The 26,727-nt window shown below is 41.6% G+C and overlaps 1 protein-coding gene across 1 annotated transcript in view; it reads right to left on the reverse strand.

The window, feature by feature from the left end:
- The window catches only part of USP24 (ubiquitin specific peptidase 24), a 162,770-nt gene that overhangs the window by 111,456 nt on the left and 24,587 nt on the right, over window positions 1–26,727 (reverse strand). Inside the window, exons 2-10 of the mRNA XM_060231879.1 lie at window positions 19,022–19,187; window positions 11,171–11,238; window positions 10,314–10,457; window positions 8,585–8,707; window positions 7,522–7,557; window positions 4,601–4,666; window positions 4,146–4,211; window positions 3,427–3,501; window positions 2,225–2,383 (exon numbers count right to left, since the gene is read on the reverse strand). Coding sequence (XP_060087862.1) covers window positions 2,225–2,383; window positions 3,427–3,501; window positions 4,146–4,211; window positions 4,601–4,666; window positions 7,522–7,557; window positions 8,585–8,707; window positions 10,314–10,457; window positions 11,171–11,238; window positions 19,022–19,187 — 903 coding nt within the window. The remainder of the gene's footprint in view (window positions 1–2,224; window positions 2,384–3,426; window positions 3,502–4,145; window positions 4,212–4,600; window positions 4,667–7,521; window positions 7,558–8,584; window positions 8,708–10,313; window positions 10,458–11,170; window positions 11,239–19,021; window positions 19,188–26,727) is intronic.

Genomic DNA, 26,727 nt, shown 5'->3' on the forward strand with positions numbered 1-26,727 from the left:
TGTATTAATCTGAAGTGGATTTACGTTCAGTAGTACCTTAGAGACCAACAAGATTTTTGGTCTCCATCAGACAGTGGAGGGAAGGGGCTGATATCAGCATCCCAGTTTTAGAAGTGAAGGGAATTTCTATCCTCTAGAAAGTAGAGTGAGCCATCCATGGCTGTATATGCCCTGTTGTTGCCTTTGCCTCTGTTATGGCAGCTTTAAGGCACTTTCACTTTTTTTCCTCTTGAGATGGGGAGAGGAAGACTCATGGTAAAGAACACTGAGTTATTGATTGAACAGATTCAGGAGTAGAATTAGGAAGAAATAACTAGCAGATAGAGGGAGGCTTTTGGCAGAGCTCCTCTAAAAGCCTGTGCTCTTCTTCTAGGCAAGAAATTCATTGAAGAATACTGGAGACAAAAAATCTGAAATGAAGACCTGTCACTTCGACCAATTGGTGGCAGTCACCTATAACAGTTTCCCATTTGCAGGGTTGCGACCCGGCCGCGAGTCACAGATCTCTCAATATCGGTTCACGGGGAGATGGCAAAGGCAACTCCTGACCCCCCCACAGAGTGTTTAAATATGGGGGGAGGCAAATTGCCTGCCTTTACCATCTCCCCGCAAGGCAGGGTGTTTAAATGGGGGGCGCTGGGGGAGGCAGATCGCCTACCTTTGCCCTCTCCCTGCCAGGCAGGGGGACGTCAAAGCCAGTTCCTAGGCTTCCCTTCCCATTTAAACACCCCAGTGGGGTGTTTAAATGGGGAGGGGGGAGGCAGATCGCCTGCCTTTGCCCTCTCTCCACCGGGCGGGGAGAGGGCAAAGGCAGTTTCTGGGCTTCCCTCCCCATTTAAACAACCAGAACTGGCCCGAGCCTCATTGTGGTGCCTCTCTGATCGTGGCAGCGGCAGGGGGAGGGGGCAGGCGATGGGGCTCAGCTCTACCCGCTTCAAGAGGGCCCAGGCTGATTCTAAGTTATTTGAAGAGCATGCTGAAGGATGCTTCTCCCCCTCCCTTAACTTCCAGAAGGGAGGGAGGGGCAAAACTCCTCCTCTTCCAGCCTGCTCTTCAAACAACTTAGAATCAGCCTGGGCCCTGCTGAAGCGGGTAGGGCCGACTCAGAGCCTCGTCGCTCCTCTGATTGCACGGGTGGAAGAGAGGGGGGCAGAGCAGGTGCTGTGGAAGGGAAGGGAGGGGACGGGCCCTGGCGGTGAGCCGAGCCTCATCATGTGGGGGGGGGGGGGACAGAGCACGGCACCGTGTTGCGGCGCTGCGAAGGGCAAGTGGGGGATGGAGCATGGCATGGCACTAGGGAAGGGAGGGGGTGGGCCGTGGTGGCGGCAGCAAAACCGGTCCCTGGTGCTAAAAAGTTTGGGGACCACTGCCCTACGGTAGTGCCACAAGGCTCCCTGGCTTCCAGCATCAGCTGTTCATGGATCACAAGAATCTCTAATGGAAGGGAAAATTGATCAACCTTATGCTTGTGGTCCATACAATCCAACCCATTCTGCTTAGCTAATGGAATTTACATAGTCTAGCAGTATAGATATTTGTCACTTACCACAGATATACTTAAAATGGAATAATACCAATGCCCAATTACACCTTGGCGCTTTTCAAGAATTCAGTGTCCAAACTATCTTAGGGTATCAAGCTTGGAATGACCTATAAGTCTTCCCCTAAAAATCACAATAGAACTATATGTTCATAAAACTTTCTATGAACTGTGATGGTGAGCAGGGCCAGCATCAGCATAACCTGAGGTGGGCTGTAGCAGGGCCAACTACCACTGATCCTCAGCCAACATACCTCCTTTACCACTGCCTCTGTACCCTTGTCTCACCCAACTGCATACAAGTGCTTCATGTGCTGTGCTCCTGGCTACCTGGGTTGCCCAGAACTGGCAGGGAAGAGTGTATGGGTCGTGCAAGCACTGCCTTCATGGTCACAGCAGCAGCACTCCCAGCTGGACACACCACCCAGTGCCACCGAGGAAAGGGCATGCAAGTGGTTGTCACTGTGGGCAATGGGATGAATTGTGAATGGGCAGGGGAAGGATGTACAGGAAGGGAAATGTGAGCAGGGTCCTGGTGACAAGCAGAGGAAGGGAGGGAGGTCCTGGACACTCTCTGCCCATGGCCCCTAAAAACTTGGAACCAACCCTGATTGCGAGTCCTGTCATCTACTGCATGGACATAAAAATCTGATTTAATTTAAAAATCTGGCTTAATTAACTTACTTCTTTGAGTGAATTCATTTTTGCACTGAAGTGTGGTGATTTCAACATACGCAATAAAATGTCCAACCGCAAGTCATCCACTATTGTTACTAAGTCAGGTTGGAAACGCATACAAAGGAGCTTGATGGCAGATAAGAGTTCAGGGATACTGACCAGCCTCTGAAATATACGAATTAGGAATTCTTGGTAAAAAGTTTCATATTAAATATGAATTTTGATGACAGGAAAACCACTACATAACATGATCTTCAAAATGTCCCCACAAAATGTACAGAAGGCATGGCTATAGATGTTTCTGGAAAAGATCACATTGTCTCTTTCACAGTAACTATGAACAGCAATGACAATATTTAAACTTAAGTGTTTATCTAGATCTGCTTAAAGGATCATGCAGTTTTGTATACCCACTAAGGACTTACAAAGGACAAGCAAAGGTCAAAGTGGACAAGATGCTGGGAGCCCATACATTTTTTTTCTTTGTAAACAGCAGTCATGCAGGTGCCTGATTTGGATTGGGACAGTGGTGTGTGTTTTTTTGCATGTGTGTTAAGAAATTAAACTCTTTCTCTTCACTGCTTTCCCAACCTGAATTGGCCCCACAGAGCTGCCACTGGCCCCAATGAGGTAGATATAAAACCAACAGAGCTTTCAGCCATTTATGCTAAAGGACAAACAGCAGCTTTGTAGGACTATCACCAATCAAAAAAACACAAACGAGGAAAGAGTTAAAAATCTTTTCTCCTGTGATTCCAAAGTCAGGCTGCTACAAAAATGGTATAGGTTGCAAACTGAAAACTCCCAACATCACTGTCCAGCTTCACCCAATGTGACAATTCCAACTCCAACATATGTGGATAGGTATAGTGACAAATACAAGGTATCGTAAGTCTAACTACCAATCAAATCTGTGGAAGGCTTAAGCGACGAAATATTTTTATCTGGTGAAAAAAGAATGCAGATGTTCAACTGCTGCAAATATAGACCAAATGGGTAAAATAATTAAATGAAACAATGAACTAGAGACATTGCAATTGATCACATTAACAGGAAAATCTTCCATTATTAAGAATCTTTCTGTTATGAGTACAAGAACTACATCATACATTAGTTCAATGATAGAGTGCGGCAAAACGGTGTAGGAGCAAATGAAACCACAAAAGTATACTTAAATTCTTGGTTGTATTTAGTCAATCAAGTTCTACCTTGTCTTTCAGGTCCTTTTCTTCTACATTTTGTACATATTTAATCATGTTATGAATTACTGGATCCAGCATTGGCTGAAAATGAGAAAACAATTAATTCAATATGTTATACAGAAAAAAGAATTACCCAAGATCTTTAAAATCATGGGCTGCTTCTCTTTTTCACAAACAAGGAACAAACCACCAAAGAGTTGGGCATAACCTTTCTTAACCCCTCTGAACTGCAGTCTCAATGCTGCCCCCCTCCCAACAGTTACTTAAGCACAGGGAACCTTTCACAATCAAGATGGCAAGAAGAGCTCTAATCAGAAAACAAAATCCAGTAATTCCCTCTTTTCATTAGCAGAAATGTTTCCCACTTGTGCACAGGGATGTTTGGATCACAGCCTAAATCTAACGTTCAGTTACCGAAGGCAAGCTACATATAACTTTAAATGGATGTATACCAGCTTGTGGTGAGAACATCTGAAATAAAGAAGCAATACACATTACTTAATATTTGTAATTTTAATAAATTAGGTCACAACAGTATGCAATTTTACATGAAATTATATCCACACAAATCAATTGGTGCTTTTCTTCTTAGCATAATTTTTAATGTGAACTACACTCATGCAACACAATATCTTGTTTACAAGAAGCCTTGCTAAAACAAGATTCAAAACTGTGACTGCATTTACATATTCTTAAAGAATCTAAGAAAGATAATTGTTCATTACCTGCACTACTGAAGAATTGAGATACTCTGCACAAACCCCCAAAGGCTGAACCAGTGAAGAAACCGCCTGCAACAGAAAAGGAAAGAGTAGGTATTTAAGGAATACACAAGGTAGACATGAGGCAGATGCCTCATGAAAATTGGCCAATCTGACCTCCGACATATGAGAAACATACAGTATAGAAGAATGACATCTGCTAAAATAGATTTAAGGACTATGGCCAGATAGAAGGTGTAACTCATAGGTTAGGTTAGTCAGGAAACCTTTTCACACTGTCAAATGAGAATTACATTTACAGTTAAGGCAATGCTACATTTAGAATATACACTATTTTATCCAGCACCTGTGAGTCGGAACAGGAATACTACTTCAATACCAACTACAGAAGCACTGGACTACAAGAAGTCCCTGTGAAATATTACTAAAACAGAAAGATAACCAGAAATTTAACTTACCCCAAGTTCAATATTTTCTGAATGCAATTTAGACTGAATTGCCAAAAATCCACCTAATTCTGCAAACTAAACAGGCAAGCAAAATCAGAATATGAAAAAGTATTTTAATATATTGATATATTATAGCAAGCAAAACATAATTTCCAACACATATACGTAAAAGAAGCCTCAGATACCTCTGAGAAGGGCAAGATGAGGCTGTTGAGGCTGGGTGAGTGGGCGTCAACGTGGCAGATGCGGTTCAATGTGGCCAAGTGCAAAGTAATGCACATTGGGGCCAAGAATCCCAGCTACAAATACAAGTTGATGGGGTGTGAACTGGCAGAGACTGACCATGAGAAAGATCTTGGGGTCGTGGTAGATAATTCACTGAAAATGTCAAGACAGTGTGTGTTTGCAATAAAAAAGGCCAACGCCATGCTGGGAATTATTAGGAAGGGAATTGAAAACAAATCAGCCAGTATCATAATGCCCCTGTATAAATCGATGGTGCGGTCTCATTTGGAGTACTGTGTGCAGTTCTGGTTGCCGCACCTCAAAAAGGATATTATAGCATTGGAGAAAATCCAGAAAAGGGCAACTAGAATGATTAAAGGGCTGGAACACTTTCCCTATGAAGAAAGGTTGAAACGCTTAGGGCTCTTTAGCTTGGAGAAACGTCGATTGCGGGGTGACATGATAGAGGTTTACAAGATAATGCATGGGATGGAGAAAGTAGAGAAAGAAATACTTTTCTCCCTTTCTCACAATACAAGAACTCGTGGGCATTGATGAAATTGCTGAGCAGAAAGGTTAAAACAGATAAAAGGAAGTACTTCTTCACCCAAAGGGTGATTAACATGTGGAATTCACTGCCACAGGAGGTGGTGGCGGCCACAAGCATAGCCACCTTCAAGAGGAGGTTAGATAAAAATATGGAGCAGAGGTCCATCAGTGGCTATTAGCCACAGTGTGTGTGTGTGTGTGTGTGTGTGTATATATATATATATATATACACACACACATACACACACACACACATATTTGGCCGCTGTGTGACACAGAATGTTGGACTGGATGGGCCATTGGCCTGATCTAACATGGCTTCTCTTATGTTCTTATACATATTTAGGTCACATACAGTGTAACCCTAAGCATGTATATACAAAGGTAAATCCAACTGAATTCAATGGGATTAACTCCCCATTAAGTATGTTTAGGATTGCAGCCTCAGTTCATCATTGGAAAATTCACCACAGCATTACAAAAAAGGAAAGCTAATTGACACACAAGATGCAGAAAGAAACAGATGAATCTTTGAATTGTATTTATGAGCAGTGAAATGCAGATATAAAGATGAAACAAACATCAAGCACCTTGGAAACTAAACATCACCATGGAAAAGACAGAACTGAGAGGAAGGAACAGAGACGTCTGTACATATGCGTGAATGTTAAAAATTGCAGAAGTTTATGATCTCTCTCGGCTTGGCTTCGCGAACGAAGATTTAAGAAGGGTGCAATAGTCCACGTTTGCTGCAGGCTCGCTGGTGGCTGACAAGACCAATGTGGGACAGGCAGGTCCGGCCACAGCGGCTAGAGTCAGATTTTAAATATACTTGCAGCACTTAAAGAACAGGTATATTTAAATATAAAAAAGTAAAAGTGCATGCACCGAATCATTACTGACCCATGGTGTGATGTCACATCCTGATGTTTTCTTGGCAGACTTTGTTTCGGGGTGGTTTGCCATGGCCTTCGCCAGTCATTTACACTTTACCCCCAAGCAAGATGGGTACTCATTTTACTGATCTCACAGGGACAGAAGGCTGAGACAACCTTAAGCCGTCTACCTGAACTCAGCTTCTGCCGGGATCGAACTCAGATCGTGAGCAAAGCTTGGACTGCAGTACTGCAGCTTACCACTCTGTGCCATGAGGTTCCTATATTTAAATATACCTGCACCAAGAGGAACCAATGTACAAAGGCAATATCAAATGAAAGGGTTTAAAAAGGATTTGCAAGGAGCTTTTAAACCCATCCTGTTCACCTTATCTCTATACATTTATTGTTCTACTGCATGTTAGTTCCCCCTTCACTAAACAAATTATGCAAAACTCAGACACAGTAAGCATTTGTGTGTGTCATATGTATGTGTGTGTGTTTGTGTATCTGTCTGTCTGTCTGTTTCCAAGTTACTTGCATGCATTTTGACATAGATTTGGGAACCTTCACAGGATTCTAGATAGGGTACAGGATTCTGGACAGTCATAAGAATAGTGATCATCACACTTTTTTTTGGCACACTTTCGTTTGGTTTTTGAGATGATACTCATTGTCGGGATTAAGGGCCTGGAGCAAACAGGAATAAAATTCACTCTAGACACAAACTCATTCATATGCATTGCTGCTCAGACCATGAAACATCTTTCTTTGAATACATTCCATTAGCTTCTTATTCCTTTGTGTATACAGCACCAACTCTATTTTATTTATTTAAAGTATTTTTTTTAATTTAAAGTATTTATAACCTGCTTTAGGAGTCACAGACCAACAGGTCTTGCTAAAGCCTTACATCATGACTTTGGGCCCTCATTTTTTTACATTCCTGCGTAGGACCTCTTCCAACCCCCTTGGCTATCTAAGCATTGCATGTGCCAATCTTTGCTACCCCCTATGTATACTGAGCTATTAAACTTCCTTCAAGAAAAGTCTGGTTGGGTTTTTTTTGGCTGAGCCTTTGGCTACTTAACCCTCATACCCAACTGAAACAAAGTTCTAACTTCATCTGCTAACATTTCATCCTTCTTTGCAATCGGAGTTGTATGGTTTTTGTTGTTGGTTTTGCTACTTTACCTTGCAAGCTCTTTGAAGGCAGAGGCTGGTCTATTTAAAGTGCCAGTAATAGCTCAGTATGAGAAAAATATTTTTACATATGCTTACCCTGTTCACCAAGTCCACTAGCCATCCATGTGGTTCCTAGACAATTGAGACATTAACAAATTAATTAAAAATTTCTCACAGTAATACGGTATAACACTGATAATTTAGTCAGATGTATTTCATTTTGCAATCTATGTTGCTTCATACATAGTCTCTTCAAATAAAAAGCCAAGTGTTTGCAGAGTGATTGGATGTTCTCATTAGCACAGTATACTTACCACCATTGGCTATCATCAATTATAACATGTAACGGCAATATAAGGCTTTGAGATTGCTGACTCAGAAACAGTTATATTTAAAACCCATATTGGAAAAGAATGTCATTAAAGACTCTTGCATTGACATGAAGAACCCCTAGCTGGGCATAAGCAAACTGAAATAATAAAGTATTATGATAAACATTGTTTAGTCACACACACAAAAAATGGAAATCACATCACTTTCACTCCGCTACTACTGAGATCTAAGTTCAAACAGTCATTGGAGGGCATTGCTGTAGTATGGCCATTACTAACACTTACCCATAAATCACGGATTTTTGTTTATATATTTATTTAATTGCCAAAATATCAGACATAACTACTGATCATATCATAGACCAAAAGCTATCAGATACCTAAAGATTCAATCCAAATATAATGCAAAGCCATGATTAGTGCTGATCATAGCATACAAACACCTGACTTCCAAATGTGCAACAGGCAAACTATAGCTTGGAACTGCTTGTTGACTTCCTCTCAGCCTCATAAATACACTCTTGTTTCCATGGCACTGCTGCTTCTGAAGAGGGAATATTAACCAAAACTAAGGTTTTATCTTATAGACCTCTTACACAATCAAAGTTCGCACAAACTATCGTTTCTGACAAAAGTTTCCTGGCTGAATGCAAACTAGCACTTGCCAGTCTGGATATCATGTAAAACCATAATTAAACTCTTTTGTCGGAATCAAATTACAACTGAAATCACTATACCAATTCCAGGTGACACACACATTACAGTCACTTAAAAAGCAATAGAAATTTTATATTACTTCATAATAAGAGACTGCAACATGTACAGACCTTCTGGAAAGTAGAAATGGGGGAGACAGCATACATGTTTCCTTCACCAAATACTTCTGCCCAATTTCTTTGGCACACTTTCATTCGGTTTTTGAAATGATACTCATTGTCAGGATTAAGGGCCTGGAGCAAACAGGAATAAAAACAAAGGAACAGAACTTGTATTGTAGGAACACACCATTTTGGATAACTGATGTTCTCCCTCCAAGGTAAAAAAGGACAGAGAAATTAATTTCAATGTAAGAAGAGTCCTGCTAGATCAGACCAGTGGTAGTTCTATTCCATGCTCTTGTTTCACACAGCTAACTGATTACCCTGGAATGCCAACAAGGCCAAAGCCTTCCCTGATGCTGCCTCTTACCACTGGTATTCATAGCCTTAAAACCTCTAAATATGCAGGTTTTCTTTTGTCACCATGGCTAGTAGCTGCTGATGGCCCTATCCTCCAATGAATTTTTCTAACCTTCATGAATTTTAAAGACATTTTTGTTTGTGATCATCACTGCATTCACTGGCAATTAATTCCAGAACTGACTATGCCCACTCATAATGGAATATATTTTTAGTATTACAAAACTTGAATATCTTGTATAACAGTCATGATAAAACAGTTAAAATTCCTACAATGGTTGTAACCATAGTTTGTCAAGTCATCACGCCAAACTAGAGTTAATACACAATACAAATCCACTTTTACCATGGCTAATTCTTGTTTGTTGGTTGGCAGACAAAGTATTGTTTCCAAGTCAGATATCCATCTAAACCAGGGGTTAGGTTTAAACCAGCAATCCCTGAGGGCCAGACCAAGTGGTCTCAAGAGCCGTAAATGGCCCTCAGGATGGATGTTCCCCACCCCTGCTCTAAACCATAGTTAAACTTGATGCCTAAATGCAGTCTTTGTGTAGACTAGGGATTGGTATGAACTGGGAAAACAGAGGTTTGTTTCAGTTTGTGGGGCTGCATGAACCACAAACCTTCATGAGCCTCCCTGGTTACTGAACTGGTTCCTTTTGTGAGGTTTGTAACTGGGTGAACTTGTCACATGGATTTCACTCGCACATAGTGTGCCATGCAATGTCCCTTTAAAAGGCTTTTGCAAGGTGCACCACACATGAAGTCCAAGCAGCAATAACTTTTACAAGGTATGCTGCTACAGCCTTAGCTGGAGCTCTGCTGGGCAGCCGGATTCAAACCGGACTGCTCAATAGAGCCCCAGCTAAAGAGCTGATCTGCAGGAAGAACTCTCCCTGCAGCCTCAGTGGGAATTATGTTGGGAAGCCAGGTCAAATTGAACTGCCCAACAGAGCCTGAAAGTCATTTCAGAGATCCATTGGAAATGGGGGAGAGCGAAAGGGATCACTGAAATGTTTTGCATCTCTTCCAGCCTAACAGTTGATGGATGTACCAACTCCATTACTAGGCAGAATGGACGCAAGCCATTTCAATGATCCCTCTCACACACACCCCCCGCCCCAACCTTGCTTCCCACCACAAGCCCCATGAACTTCCAAAAAACTATGTGGAGGGTCATGGATAAAGATGGGCATGAACCTAGTTTGCAAACCATGACCCAGTGATTTTCATGAGGAATTTAGAGTAGTAAGAAGATTCATACTAATCCCTATTCCAGACATTTGATTTCTACAGGATTTCTAAGATGACTAATTATTAACTTCAACCCTTTCTTGCCCTCTGCATCTCAGGGAGATAAAGTAAGTAATTACTATACCATAGTAAGAACAGCTAGAAGGCCAACAGGAATAGGGTCTTGCTTTATTCTCTCAGCAGCCAGATCTACTAATAGCATCAACATGTTGTAGATTCCCTCATGAATTTCAGTACCCCATTTATGAACAGCACTTGATGTCAACAGCTGCAAAGGAACACAGTGTGTTAAAATGACAAGGATCTACAAAAAAAGAAAGATTTGCCTTGGGCACCAAATTATTTTTGGAGCTTTTATTTAGCAACTTTAGCATTCAAGCCTAAAATCTATTAATAGTGGCAGGTAAAAAAGTTTTGTTTTTAGCCATAGGATTTTCTAAGAAAGCAAAATCTTCAATAACGTCCAAAGGAGATACAAGCCAGTGTTCTGGAAAAGAACATCTGTACACTGGTTTTCACATTTCCTGAAAACCCTGTCCTACACTTTATAGAATTAACCAGTGCCTTGACAAAAATATTATTTCTGCTATTCCAATAAATGGTCACTACTCTATAAGACATAACAAAGTGCCTGTGATATGCACCCTGCGAAAGAAGAATCCAATGCAGCTCTTACTGTGCAATCTTGAAGAGCAAAAAAAAACAGAATAGGAGAATTTATCAACCTCATACATTAGTGCAACAGTAGAAATCAACAACTGTTTAACCCTGTTAAAAGCTAAATGGATAAAATATTTAAAAAATACTGATCTTTCTAATTATTATATGAGCCATCGCTGAGTTAATCATCATTTTTCTCTTCTATTTGAACAGTCATATTTATCCATTAAAATGTCTGAGACATCTTTCAGATTGAGACATATCATTTTATGAGCTGGGTGCTACCTCAGACCAGTTTAAATTGTGCTTTCTTCCACCTACCTTTTTAAAAGCTTCAGGCATACACCTATCCATAAATCTCTTGCAGTTTTCATCAGAATCAGAAACTCCTGATTTTAAAAGACAGAGAGAAAAAACAGTTAGGATGCTGCTAAATTTTGCAAGCAATGGAATAAAATGTCACCAATTTTATAATGGGATGGCTACCCACTGAAGTCCCATTTAGCAAGATGTTTTGGTGCATTATCACAAATGTTAAAAATGTTTACTAATACATTTAAAAGAAAATAAATCCAAATAAGTGATGGGTTGGATCCAACCAACTTTTTCACTCCAACTCACCTAAATCCCCTCATTACTACAGACACCATCCTACATGTTTTTTGTCCGAGCAGATCCAATGATCACCAGCACAGCCTTTTGGGTGGTCAAAAGAGATCCCCTTCTCCCTTTTTCACAAGTGGAAAAGCTGGCTGGATCAGACCCTATATTTGTAATAAAGAACCATGGGCACATCTTTAAGAAAGGTGGTTTAAGCATTTTAACAAATGCATGTAATAAATAAGAAGCAGTTTGGATCCTGCCTAGATTTCCACAGGTACGAGAGAGGGGGGGTTAATCATGCTTCTCTCCCGCAGCTGCCTGAAATGCCATCTGAGATGGGAGGAAATTAGAGGTCTAAAATGCTCCTGGGAGATGAGAGGAAATTAGAGGTCTCCCACAGGAAAGGGAAGGGGGAAATAACTGAAAATCACCTCCCCTTGGGCCTGCATGTTTTCATGCTTTCAGTTTAATACCGAACCAACAGATCTGCCAACTTCCATACTCCTTATATGAAAGGGGAAATAAAATACATAAGGCTGCAAGTAGCTGCAGATCAAGGCCAGAATCTAAAGAACCATAACAATAGCTCCCAGAGCTTAAGATAGCTTCCCTTAACCAGAATGAACTGAGGTACCTCAAAAAATTAAATCAAATCCCCCCTCAGAGAGATTCTCAGATTTGAATTAAGGTCCTGTGTGTGTGGCACTGGCACTGCCACAGTGGCACTTGTTCTGCTGGGCACATAGCAACACTATGCTCCATGCAAACAAGCATCTTCACCATAGTTGACTTTCTACTACAGAGATTCTTTAGAAGAATCTGACTGCTGGCTGTGTTCACAAGTTTTTATCATTGAAGGAAACAATGAATGAGGGCAACCACTTTAGGGTCCCATAGAATGGGAACCCCTGGTCCAATCATTTTGAAACTTGGGGGTTCTCTGGGGGAGGCTCCTGCAGCTGCCTACAAATTTTATGCCTCTCGCACAAATCCCCTCCCCTCCAGCCACCATTCATTACATCCTATTTCGCCATTGACTACTACGGCCCACAGAGTATAATGGAACTGAATAGCTACTGAATAGAGAATTTGATTTGGCTGAATACAGAGCTGAATACAGCCAAATCAGCTGGTATTTGGGACTGCATTTGGTTTGGCTGAATCAAATGCACATCCCTATCCCCAACAAGGCACCTGCCCACACTTTCTTAGAAAGTGGGTGGGGTCAGATGGGGCTCCTGCCCAGCATGGCCTCTGCAGCATGACCTTTGCAAAGTAATATAAAGTTTCAGTATTAGATTCACTTACAGTGCTGGTTTTGTTCTTGCTCACTTGTCTTTCAGAGTGTATTTTATAAAATGATTTATCTTCCCCTCTTCACTTGGATTTCCTCAAGTATATCCTCAAATGTGGAGTGTGTGTGTGTGTATATGTGTATATATATATACACATCTCAAGTATACACACACACTATGGTGACAGCTATTAGAGAGTCTCATGCTAATGAGCTCACTAGCAAAAATACTTTTAGTTTAGGAACAGCAGCTCTCTAGTAACTAACACAGTACTGGTGAACCTGTGTAATCTCTTCCACATTTAAGAGGGCATGAGTTCCTGGTGACATAAATTCATCCAAGGCCCCAAGATGAAATGATTAATAAGTAATCAGCATGATTAACAAGTAATCAGCATGTAGGGTGTGCATTCGGTTCGGCCAAACCAAATAGACCGCCGAATACCAATTAGAAGCCATTACATATACTTCTGAATCAATATTTGGAAGTATACGGAACTCAATGTAAAAGGCGGGAAAGGAGCTTCTGCAGCCTCAGGGAAGCTGCTTGCCTCCTTTCCCACCTCTCTCATAGCCTCCCTGGGATCAGGAAGGGAGGGGGAGGGGAGAGGAGCCCCAGCAGCCAATCCAAAGCATGCATTTGCAAAATGCATTGCAAATGCATGCTTTGCAGAGCTGTTGTGTAGCTGATGGCTGGGCTTGTCAGTAGTTGAATCTGTCTTTACACAGTTTGACAGCTCAAATGTGACAGCAGGTGATCTAGCTGGCATGCTAGGTCACAGTGACCTTATCTACAGGCCGGTTCTAGCCGGCAGAGGACAGGTGGAAAGGACCTGCTGAGTCAGCATGACTGTGGACTGCCAGGATTGGCTGATGGAACTATATATGGACTGTGCTTGCAATGCACAGGTCTCTCTTCGAGAGTTCACATGCTGGCGGAGCACTTTGGTCCTGTGTTTAATGTATTTTTCTGCACTAGTGAGCACATTGTATATATATTGTAAATACACTGATTTAACACTAGCTGCAGGTGTCTGGCTCACTTCTTTACTGGGGCTCACCATTGAGCACATCACACCGCTCTCTCTGCAAACACCCGCACCGACAGGGCTAATCCTCCAGCCATCAGCAACATTGTTGTTCTTTTGTTTACTTGGATATCCGAGTAAACACTGTTCTCTGGCCAATCACAGAGCAGTGGTATTTTTTGAAACTGCTCTGTGTAGGGACAGAGAACCTTTTTAAGGAGTCTGCCTGGCTGGACTCCATTCCATTGCTGCTGTGTTGGTGTGTGAGAGATTGTGCTGTGCTGGCCCTTGGCCTCAGTTGCTGCTGCTCTCTCTCAGCCTTGCCTGACCTGCCTGGAGAAGACATCTAAGGTAAGACAGTCATGGGGTTCTTGTTTTTATTTTAGTTAGGATAAAGTAAAAGGACTTTTTAAGACTCAAAGTCCCTTTACTTATCCAGATTTGGATGGGTGGGTAGCATATTTGGGATTAGGGGGTTCTGCTGCGGGTGGGGGCCTGGGGTGGGGGGTTGCCAATTTGCCTATATCTAACTTTAGTGAGAGGACTTTTAAAAGTGCAGTGTCCTTTTACTTTTCCTGATCTGGGTAGCTTGGATTTATCGGGGTTAGGGTGAAGGTTTTTTGGGGAGGGAGGAGTTGGTTAAGTTCCTGTATTGTTAAAAGTCAAGTTATTTACTGTTTTAAAAGGATTCTGTGTTTGATTTGTTGCTGCTGTGTTGTGCTGCTGTTCACGCTGCCCTGCAGTAGCCTCTGATTATGCTCTACGTTGCTATTGAGTTCAATGGCCCATAGGGTATAATGGTGGGATAGGGCTCTTTGGGTTCCCCTGGAATGGGAACCCCTGGCCCAATCTTTTTGGGACTTGGGGGGTTCGTAGGGGAGAGTCCCCCCCCCAGGTCCCCTGCAAATCTGGAGGGTCTCAAACCCCTTCCCCTCCAGGCAGCTTCCAATATACCCTATTTTGCCATTGATTTCAATGGCTCATAGGCTATAATTGGGCTGTATATTCGGAAATAGCCATATATCTCCAGCATATATGGCTATTCCAAATACCGTTATTCGGAAATATATGGTATTCTGAATATTTTGGCCTCGTATATTTCCAAATCCGATTAATTCCAAATTTATTTATTTTTTTGCACACCCCTAACTGTAACCTTGTAGAGAAACCTTGCTTGTACAGAAAAAAGTTAGGAAAGCTAAAGCTCAGTATGAGCTTAGGCTGGCCAAAGATGCTAAAAACAACAAAAAAGGGTTCTTTTCTTATGTTCAGAGTAAGAAAAAGAGCAAGGCCATGGTAGGCCCATTGCGAGGGCAGGATAGTGAAATTGTAACAGGTAATGAAGAGAGGGCGGAACTGCTCAATTTCTATTGTTCCTCAATCTTCTGAGGGAAACGGTGCGCAACATGGCAAAATCAATAAAATGAATTTTAACAGGGACAAATGTAAAGTTCTGCATTTAGGTAGGAAAAATCCAATGCATGGTTGTAGGATGGGGGAGACCTGTCTTAGCAGTAGTATGTGTGAAAAGGATCTAGGGGTCTTAGTAGATAATACACAGAATATGAGTCAACAGTGTGATGTGGTGGCTAAAAAGGCAAATGCAATTTTGGGCTGTATCAACAGAAGTATAGTGTCCAGATCACGTGATGTGATGGTATCGCTTTACTCTGTTCTGGTAAGACCTCACCTGGAGTATTGTGTTCAGTTTTGGGCACCACATTTTAAGAAGGATATAGACAAGCTGGAACGAGTCCAGAGGAGGGTGACGAAGATGGTGAGGGGTCTGGAAACCAAGTCCTATGAGGAAAGGTTGAAGAAGCTGGGGATGTTTAGCCTGGAGAGGAGGCGGCTGAGAGGTGATATGATCACCATCTTCAAGTACTTGAAGGGCTGTCATATAAAGGATGGTGTGGAATTGTTTTCTGTGGCCCCAGAAGGTAGGATCAGAACCAATGGGTTGAAATTAAATCAAGAGTTTCTGTCTCAACATTAGGAAGAACTTCCTGACAGAGTGATTCCTCAGTGGAACAGGCTTCCTCGGGAGGTGGTGGGCTCTATTTCCTTGGAGGTTTTTAAACAGAGGCTAGATGGCCATCTGACAGCAATGAAGATCCTGTGAATTTAGGGGGAGGTGTTTGTGAGTTTCCTGCATTGTGCAGCGGGTTGGACTAGATGACCCTGGAGGTCACTTCCAGCTCTATGATTCTATGAACCTAAGGATTAGTGTCCTGTTTCTTTAATAACTGATCCAAGGAAGAGAAAATGGACATATCTAATGCTATAGATGCATCATCTACAGCATTAGTTAGTAATACTGTCATATATCTCATGGTGAGCAACCATTATGGTACAACGGTATGACAGTAAAGCTCCTACATTATAGTTTCCTTGGATGGGATCACTGCAAAAAAGCATGTGCTTTTAACCAAAGAGTGCAGGTGTAGGCAATATGATTACCTGTAACTTGGTCTTGCAACTGATACAAAGCTATGTATCTCTATAAAACCAACTTTAACTGTAAGGAAAAAGGAGTATTCTTCAAAAAAAGCCCAGTGCATATCTTTTAGCTCAGGGGATTTTGCACAAAATATACACTAAATGAAGGGTCAATCAATGTATGTACAGAGAAGCACACAGCATGTGTGTATCTGTGTACAAAGCTTTTCACTACAATGTAGTACAGTCTGATGCATGAAGAAAAATGCTGGCATTTTGTCTAGCTGAAGAATTTTCCTTGGATAGTGATTAACACACACATGCTTGGCCTTGACAAGTTTTCTTTGGTTGCAGGAGCCAGTCCATACATATAGGAGCCAGATGCATTTTTCCCGCCTTCAGGGTTTTGTATTTTAATGGCAATATTTTCTAATTGTTGCTATCACAAAAGCTAATTCTAAACTCTTCACACTTTCTAATAATTTTATTAAAGCTATGGGAAAATGCTTTAGTATATAAATAAAACAGGCTTACCTCTTTCATCATCACCACAACAAAAAGTTAACATCTATCCCTAACTTAATTTCTCCCCAATTTATCATAATTCCATCATTGCTTTAAAAAGCTTTGTTTAACTAAATATTTGAGCCAGTCTGGAAAATATTTGGTTAAGAACTGAATTCATCTATCACAACTGAATAGTATACAGTTAATATAAATAAACAAGCAACAAGAAGAACTTCACGCACGTGTATTTTTATATCATGTGTGCACTGGAGGCTAAAACTCTGTGAGCTAGTTCATGCTAACTCAGCTTAGAGGGAACACTGCCTCCAAAGCGGTTATTTTCCCCAGAGGGAGAGAGATCTGTTGTCTGGAGTTCAGTTGTGATACTAGGAAATCTTCAGACTTCACGGGGAGGTTGGCTACCTTAGGCCTGGCAGCACCCTCTGGGTGACTTGATGCCACCTGACTGGCATGACTTAACTAGGCCTGGATGCTTGCTCCTGTTCAGAAGCAGCCCCACTATGTCAGCCAGCATGACTTAGCAGTTGCCAATTCAAGTTAGGAAATTCTTGGATATTTGAGCGGTGGGAGTCTGAAGAGGCTGGGTTTGAAGAGGAGTGGGAACTCAGACACGTACAATGCCATAGACTCCAAATCTTCCTGGGAAACCAATGTTGCCAATCTCCAGGTGAGAGCTGGAGATCACTCAGAATTACAACTGCTCTCCAGATGGCAGAGGTCAGTTCCCTTGGATAAAATGGCTGCTTTGCAGGGTGGACTCTATCATTACACTCCTCTGAGGTTGTTTCCCTCCTGCTTTGGTCCCCACTGTGGAAAAAGACTATTTTTCCTAGATGCTGCAGGGAGGGGGGGAGGTGATAGAAAGCTGAATTCAGATAAATTCCCCCACAGAAAATAGTTGCATACTCTATGGTATACCATAATACAACCATGCCAGGCAAAAAAACCCAGATCATGTCACAAATTCACACTGATGCTAAATGCTGCAAGTCTGAATATGACACAAAAAGGCAGCAACAATGCAAACAAAAGGAATGCTAAGCTTCAGCATCTGTGTGGCTGTTGTCATGCCCCCCTCCATAATTATTCTTCCTTATTTCCATTCTGTGCCTCTTTTAGGGCTTTAAACCACTATAGACATGGGGACAAACACAGACCCATGGGGAGAAGCCAGCTGCAGGGTAAGTGGGAAGACAGCAAGGATGGGGGTGAGTGAATGCCATGCGAGGTGGGGGGGAGCAGCATAATGCCAAGGTGTGGGGGTTGAGAGGAAGAGGTGGTTGGCAGGGTGGTAGTTGGAAGGGGGTTAGGAAGCTGGGGATGGGAAGACACCAAGGGTGGGGGGAGTGAATACCTTCACTTCGGTTGGAATACAGCAAGGGGGGGGGCACTCACCCAGAGTCTCTTTCTAGAGCCCATTGTATTTTTCCCCACAACAGGCCTTATATAATGCAATAAAGAAAACATGCTAAGAACTGGCTGCTCCCTGCCATATTAGCTTCTACTGCAGTTTCTCTCACCTAACCCTTCTCTGAATTTTCCTTGCCCATCCCATTCCACAGTCAAGCATAATCTCCATTCACCCTCTTCTCTAGTGTTAACTCTCAACCCTGTCCAAATAAAAACAAAACCATACAATTTTTGAAGAGATAATACAGGCGATCTCCTAGAAGATTCATGCGTACACTTGCAAGGTTGCAAAGTGTCCATGAAACATTACTTCTGCCACCTAGTGCTATTATCACACAAGCATTTCTATATCATGAAAGACTACTACTTGCCTTTTCCTAAGTTAAAGATTCTTCTGCTGCAATAAACTATTTGGCTATATATCAGAAAGCTTCTTGACAACAGGCTTATTAAAATTGGGAGGAAAAGACTAATTCTTCCATTGCGCTACTTCCTCAGGCTAACCAGCTCAAAGGTTTATTAATAACCATTTTTCGTCACAAGGGTTAAATCTGTGTCACCTTTCACACATTCTAAACAGAACAGTAACTCCAAATGAAATTTTTATACACAACTAAAAGAAAACAAAAATAAAGAAAAATGTATGGCACACTTCTGAAAACATGACAGTCAAGTTGATGCTTACAAGCAAACTAAAATTTCATTAAAACTTTCTTAAGCCATTTATGACTGAAGCAAGAAAAGTCAACCTCCATATTAGCAGAGCCTTTTGTTCTTTTTCTATCACTATATGAAAATTAATAAAATTTATAAAGCAGGAAATGAGCATTTTCCATATGCTTCTGTTCTATTTTAAGAGAGTACACTTACCCAGCCTTGCTAGATAGGTGGATGCAATTAGACACTTGCCCAAAGACTCTTCCCGCTTATATGGGATGGACCAATGATCTGTTAGTACTCGGCTCTCCAGTTCATAAAGATTTGTTGTGGGAAATTCAATGCCTTCTCCAGAGCAGTTCCCATTTTCATCATTTTTCTGTTAAAAAAAGAAACTACATATAAAGAAGCCACCTTTAGCATTCCAGTTAGTGTTATCAGAAGCATATTTTTGACTGCAAAATATAGTTGTATTTCAAATTATCCAACAGTTTAATCATTAACACAATATTGTTGCCATTATAAGCATCAATATTACAATACAATGTTCTGAATTAAAGTGCAAACCATGTGAACAGCTCAGCTCTTCAGACTTCATGTATTACCACTGCATTCAAACATACATCAGTTAGATTCAGCTTACCTCTACATTACTTTATGAGACTTGCTGTGATAGATGGCTATATCACTGCCATACACCTGTCACATGGTTCTGTAATAAAGGTCATTGCGGGGATAGTATATATGTATCAGAAGCATATTCGTATCTGAAAAGAAGAGATTCTATAGGCAAGGTAACTAATATACAATAAGTATTCCAGTTCTCAAATCAGAACCTGTAACCTGCCATTTTTCTGCTTTCTTCACATTTCCACACTAAGCAGAAAACGAGAGGATGCTAGAAAAATAGCTAACATTGACACTTTCCCTCCCGTTTTGTTTTCTGTTGCTGAATCAGAAAATGTGACAGACAAATCATAGTGGGTTAGAAAACTACTAGCAAACTAGAATGTACCATACAAATCTTACAATGGCTAGAGTACAATATATGACAATCCAGATTAGTGCTGCCTCCCACCCAGCAGCACAGGTCTGTAAAACAGAAAGTCAAAGGGAGCTACATGTCCATTGCTCTCACACTCCCACAATCAAACAAGCAATCGCCATAACTGTCCCTCTGTCAGAAGGAGAGGTGGGACAGACAGATGTGAAGGCTCAGAAAGAAAGGTTATTCCGTCCCTCCCCAAAACTTTTTTCAATTATCCAGGGAAAAAACTGGAAATTTTGGGGAAAACAGAAAACCCCCCGCAATGTTAAATATTTTTTCCTTTGAAATGAACAAAATACATTTAAAGACAATATTTTATTCAGAATATGTAAAATGAAAGTTTTCATGAGACAGTCTACAACTGGGGGTGGACAAACAGCAGGGAACCACATGCGGCTCTTTCACACATATTATGTGACTTTCAAAGTCCCCATTGCCCACTGGCCAGCTTAGAGAATGCATTTCTCCAAGCCAAGCCAGCTGCTTTGAGAATGCATTTAAGGTTAAAGTTGCTTTATTTCCACCTCTCTCACATCCTTCCTGCTGTCAAACATCTGATGTTCATGTCTTGCAGCTCTCAAAGATCTGATGTTTATTCACGATGGCTTGTAGATTAAGCAAGTTTGGCCACCCTTGGTCTACATAATTAGGTAAGTACTCCTGTGTATACTATAGAATACACAACATGGTTGTATTTATTGTTCAAGGTTGTATTTATTGTTTAAATGTGAGATACATTTATCTACAATCAATATGCTGTAATGTGTGAAGAATAATCACAACTCTTTACTTGCTAAATGAGTATTTCCACTACGATAGGCATGTAGACATCATATACGCATACAGACGGATACAGAAAATATCCAGCTTAACTATATCCTACTTTTTATTTAATCTTCCTATTTTTGCCCAAGACAAAAGTCATCCAAGTTATGTGTTAGAGCAGGGGCGGGGAACCTTTTTTCTGCCAAGGGTCATTTGGATATTTATAACATCATTCGCAGGTGATACAAAATTATCAACTTACAAAACAGTGCTCTGCTGAGGCAGAACGATTCAGGCTGGCAAAATTAATGCAAATAATTGGTTTTTTATATGAAGTCATGTGGGGAGAGCCTAATTTGGCATACCCCCGGCCCGCTGCCCTTGGCAAATGCTTAGGTCCAGGGCCTTTTTTTTTTAGAAAAAGCCCAGCATGAGCTCATTAGCATATTAGACCACATCCCCTAATATCAGCATATTAGGTCACACAATCATTAGCATATTAGGCAACACCATCTGGGATAATCAAGTGCAAATAGCTGGCTCCCCACCCCTCCCTCCCTCCCTTCATGCGGAAACTGCAGCTGCTCCCAGCAGACCTTTAAAGGCACCCACATATCCCAGAAACAGTCCTTCATAATGCCCACCACTCAGGCTCCACGGGGGGGGGGGGAGGGAGGGAGAAAGGGAAAGAAAGAAATGGGGTGAAGAAAGGAAAATGAAATGGAGTGAAGAAACAGAAATAAAGAAATGGGGAAGAAAGAGAAATAAAGGGAAATTAAATGGGAGGAAGAAAGGGAAATAAATAAATGGGGGAAGAAAGAGGAAGAAAGGGAAATAAATAAATGTAGGAAAGGTAAATAAAGGGGGAAGAAATGGAAAGAAAGGTAAATAAAGGGGAGAAGAAATGGAAAGAAAGGGAAATAAAGAAAGGGGGGAAAGGGAAATAAAGAAACTTCAGGAAGAAATGGAAAGAAAAAAATAAATAGGGGGAAGCAGGGCTTTTTTTGTAGCAGGAACTCCTTTGCATATTAGGCCTCAAATCTCTGATGTAGCCAATCCTCCAAGAGCTTATAGGGCTCTTCGTATAGGGCCTAGGATTGGCTACATCAGGAGGGCATGGCCTAATATGCAAAGGAGTTCCTGTTACAAAAAAAAGCCCTGGGGGATAGAAAGGAAGAGTTAACAATGTCTTCTTTAGAGATTAATTGACATCAAGATTGAGAATCCTGGGTCTAAAGGCATTCATAGCACTGCTCAAAAGCAAAGGAGTCTCTGAAGTCCTCCGCCATATACAAGATGTGTTGGTAAAGGTTGGCTACTGTCCCAGTTTAAGATTTAGCCTTTTCAGAAAGTGCCAAAAGGATGCAAACTGGTGTCAGCTATATTTAACAATAAAACCCCCACAGGCACATACCTACCAGAAAAAGATTGAGACCATGACTCATTGTACACAACGTCCCCGAAGAGTCTATTTTCTACCAGTGTGTATACTTGGACAAGCGTCCAAATCTGTGACTTAGCAGTCATGGGTTGCATTTCCCAGTGTCAGTTTACCATTTCAATCATTGCTTTCATTTCCTGATCTAACACGAACCATCACTATATTAAAAACAACTGAACAATTATAAAATAATGCTTCCTATTTTTGTGATAGCACATTAAAAATGCAGAAGCAGGAAACAATTGTCTAGGAAAACATCTATAAGGAGGTGGCAGAGGGAACATTAAATAATACAAATTTTCAATTTCACTAGAGTAAAAGTAACAACGTTGTGAATACAGAATTGCATCTATGAGAGTGCCAAACTGCAGTATGAAACAGTGAGATAGGGTCAGAAATATATGCATGAATACTGTCAGGAATGGTGGTGGTGGTGACTACAAGCATAGCCAGCTTCAAGAGGGGGTTAGATAAAAATATGGAGCAGAGGTCCATCAGTGGCTATTAGCCACAGTGTGTGTGTGTGTGTGTGTATATACACACACACACACACACACTGTGGCTATATATATATATATATATATGTGTGTGTGCGCACATATACATACATATATATATATATATATATATATATATATATATATATATATATATATATATATATATATATATATATATATACACATATACATATATATTGCCACTGTGTGACACAGAGTGTTGGACTGGATGGGCCATTGGCTTGATCCAACATGGCTTCTCTTATGTTCTATCACTTCAGTCCAACAAACCTTCAGACAACTTATACCAGGAGTTCCCAACGTATTTACCTGGCTTAGATGTTCCCAGTTCGTCCCTCATGTACATCGCTAAAGCTTTCAGGCCCATATTAAACACAAGAGAATAGACTGTTCTACTGGAAGTTCATTTTCCATAATGTTCCTTATGGACCGGTTAACAAAGTGATTAATGGCAGAAAGTGAAGAGGACCTAAAAAGCCTCTTACTGAGGGTGAAAGAAGAGAGCAAAAAAGTTGGTTTGAAAACTCAACTTATAAAAAAATAAAAACATGGCATCTGGCTCCATCACTCCTTTGCAAAAAGAAGGGGGAGACATTGAAGTAGTGACAGACTTCACATTCTTGGGATCCAAGATTACTAGATGGTGACTGCAGCCATGAAATTAAAAGACGCCTGCTCTTTGGGAGGAAAGTTATGGAAAACTTAGGCAGCATAATGAAAAGCAGAGACATCACACTGCTGACAAAAGTCCGTATAGTCAAAGCAATGGTATTCCCAGTAGTAATGTGAAAGTTTGACCATAAGGAAGGCAGAGCACAGAAGAATAGATGCTTTCGAATTATAGTGCTGGAGAAGACTCTTGAGAGTCCCTAACCCTAAAGGAAATTAACCTTGACTGTTCCCTGGAAGTTCAGATACTGAAACTGAAGTTCAAATACTTTGGCCACCAAATGAGAAGGGAGCACTCACTGGAGAAGACCCTGATGCTGGGAAAGACATAAGGTAAATAAAAAGAGGATAGCAAAGGATGAGATAGTTAGACAGTGTTATCGATGCAACAAACATGAATTTGAGCGAACTTAGGAGGACGGTGGAAGATAGAAGGGCCTGCCGTGATGTGGTCCATGGGGTTGCAAAAAGTCAGACCCAACTGTGCGGCTGAACAACAACAACATAGTGATGCCCTCCCCTAGAGTGGCATAATTGGTTGCAGCCAGATCATGTATATATTTCATAGCATCTCTACAACTGTGAAATGAGCTCCTGGAGTTCTGTAGAAGCCCATTACTGCTGACATTAACAAGCTGTGAAGACTGCTGACATTAACAAGAGCTGTGAAGACCATGTTAATCCAGAAAGTTTTTAAATGACATTTTTGCAAGGTTTTTCTTTGTATGTTTTGGTCTTGAAGGGTTTGACGTAGGATGTTCTAAAAGACTTATTGGTGAGTTTTAAATTGTTTAAAAATTAATCTTCTTTGGTACATTGGGATTCAAGAAGGAAAAGCAGGATATATTTAAAATAAATAGAATCAAGGACTGTACAGTTTTTCTTGCAAAGGATAAAAAAATTCTCAGAATGACAACACAATGTTCACACCAAAAAAGACAAAATTGAAGTTTTATTAAAAAGAAATATTTTGCTGTCTTGTAAAATCAGGCTTATTATTCTGGTTCAAATATAGATATTTGAAACATAAATATACTTCTCGTAAGGAATTAAATGTCCAGTCCAATCCTTAAAGTTCTCAACTCAGCTCTTTTATGGACTCCCTGGATAATCCTCCCCCCACCCTCCAGGAAACAAAAACCTGTTAACACCTACAAGCAGCATTCCCTCTAACCTGCACCAGGGGGTGCTGGCTGCTCAGGCATTTCAGCTTCTGGCTCACAAGCAATAGGGGATGGGGGCAACTCCTTCTGGGGGTCATAGAATTGTACCACCTGGTCCAATCATCTGATACTATGCTGCAAATTTGGTGCCTCTGCCTCAAAAAACAGCCCCCCCCCCAGAGCCCCAGATACACATTGACTTTAATGGTCCCCAAAGCGTATAATGAAGTGGGGGGGGGGACAAAAATTTCTGTACATCCTATTATGCTTTTCAGTATGATTTATAAGCTTCCTTTAGTCACAGTAAAACTGGGATATACATGTTTGAATAAATACCCATTTAAGCAGCTTCCTTTTTATCAGGTTAGGCAGGGTTTTGACGTGATTGTTCCACCTCTGCTATACTGAGAATCATAGACTCACAGAATTGGAAGGAGCCATACATGCCATCTAGTCCCATTCTATCGGGGATAGCACCATCCCTTGCGGCACACCACATGTGAGTGGGTGCCTCTGGAACACTTCCTCCCCATCACCACCCTTCATCCCCGACCTTGGAGGAAAGAGGCCAGCCACTGCAAGCCAGATCCCCAAATCCCATTGGCTAGGCGGCTAGACAGTACCTGGTGGTCAACTGTATCGAATGTGGCTGACAGATCTAATAGCAGCACTGCTGAGCCTCCTCGATCCAAGTGGTGCAGGAGGTCATCTATGAGGGCAACCAAAACAGTCTCTGTCCTGTGGCCTGGCCTGGACCAAGTCCAGTGCAGAAGTGTCATCCAAGAAGCCCTGTAACTGAGTCACTACAGTCCGCAATATGATCTTACCTAAAAAGGGTAAGTTTGACATTGGCCGATAGTTTGCCAATTCAATTGGGTCGGCAGATGGCTATTTAAAGAGGGGGCAAACCACAGTCTCTTTAAGAGGTATGAAAACAATCCCTTCTAAGATAAATCTGTTGATAATCACCTATAGTGGTTCAGGTAGCGTTGCTTGGCTAGCTTTCACTAGCCAAGATGGGCATGAATCCAATCCACAGGTGATAGGGCACATAGTAAAAAGGATCCTGTCGACTTCTTCCATGCTAAGTTGAGTGAAGGAATCCAAAAAAGGACCAGAAGACATGCTCAGTGCCTTGAGTTCACTCACTGTATCAAATGTGTCAGGGAGGTCAGGTCGGAGCAACAAGACCTTATCTGCGAAAAAACTTGCAAAAGCCTCATAGCCTATTTCCAATTCCCTAGTGTTTGGTTTACCTTGTGACAAGGTTAGTGACCGAATTATACTAAATAATAATAATAATATTTAATTTATATCCCGGCCTCCCCGCCGAAGCAGGCTCAGGGTGGCTCACAACATAAAAACTTAAACAATTAAAACAATGCATATTATAAATCATACATACATATTATAAATCACACATTATAAATCAAATATTATAAATCACACAGTAAAACCATCTAAGTTGATTTGGTGCTAAAATCTTGATGTTACGCATCTTACAGTTTTTCCGTGGCGACATATTCCTTCTACAGTAAATTCCTTCTTAAGTAAAGGCCAGTTGAAAAAGAGTGGAACTGGACAAGGAACTGGGCAAGGCTCCGCAAGGCCCGCACCTTCTCTGGCAATTAGTTCCACCAGTGGGGGGCTACAATCGAGAAGGCCCTTTCTCTGGTGACTTTCAGTTTGGCCTCCCTCAGCCCGGGGTTTACCAATAGATTTTGAGAACCAGATCACAGTACCCTCTGGGGAATATATGGGGAGAGACAGTCCCTAAGGTAGGCAGATCCTCGGTCATATAGGGCTTTAAAGGTGATAACCAGCACCTTGTAACGAATCCGGTACACTATTGGCAGCCAGTGCAGTCCCCGGAGCCCCTGCTGTATGTGCTCCCATCTAGGGAGCGCCAGTAATAGCCTGGACGCTGTGTTCTGCACTAACTGTAGTTTCTGGGTTCAGCACAGGGGCAGCCCCATGTAGAGGGCATTACAGTAGTCCAGCCTCGATGTGACCATTGTGTGGATCACTGTTGCCAGGTCGCCGAGCTCCAGGAAGGGGATCAACTGCCTCGCCCAAGATGAAAAAAAGTGGATTCAGCAGTCGCTGCTATCTGGGCCTCCACTGACAGGGGCGGCTCCAGTAGCACCCCCAGGCTCTTGACCTTGCCATTTTCAATGGCGCATCGTCAAATGCTGGTAGGGGGATTTCCCTGCCCAGACCGTCGCGACTCAGGCAAAGGACCTCTGTCTTCGCTGGATTCAACTTCAACATACTTAGCCTGAGTCATCCTGCCACAGCTGGCAATGTCAGGT

Source organism: Heteronotia binoei, chromosome 2, assembly GCF_032191835.1.
Source record: "Heteronotia binoei isolate CCM8104 ecotype False Entrance Well chromosome 2, APGP_CSIRO_Hbin_v1, whole genome shotgun sequence".
In the NCBI taxonomy this organism is placed as follows: Eukaryota; Metazoa; Chordata; class Lepidosauria; order Squamata; family Gekkonidae; genus Heteronotia; species Heteronotia binoei.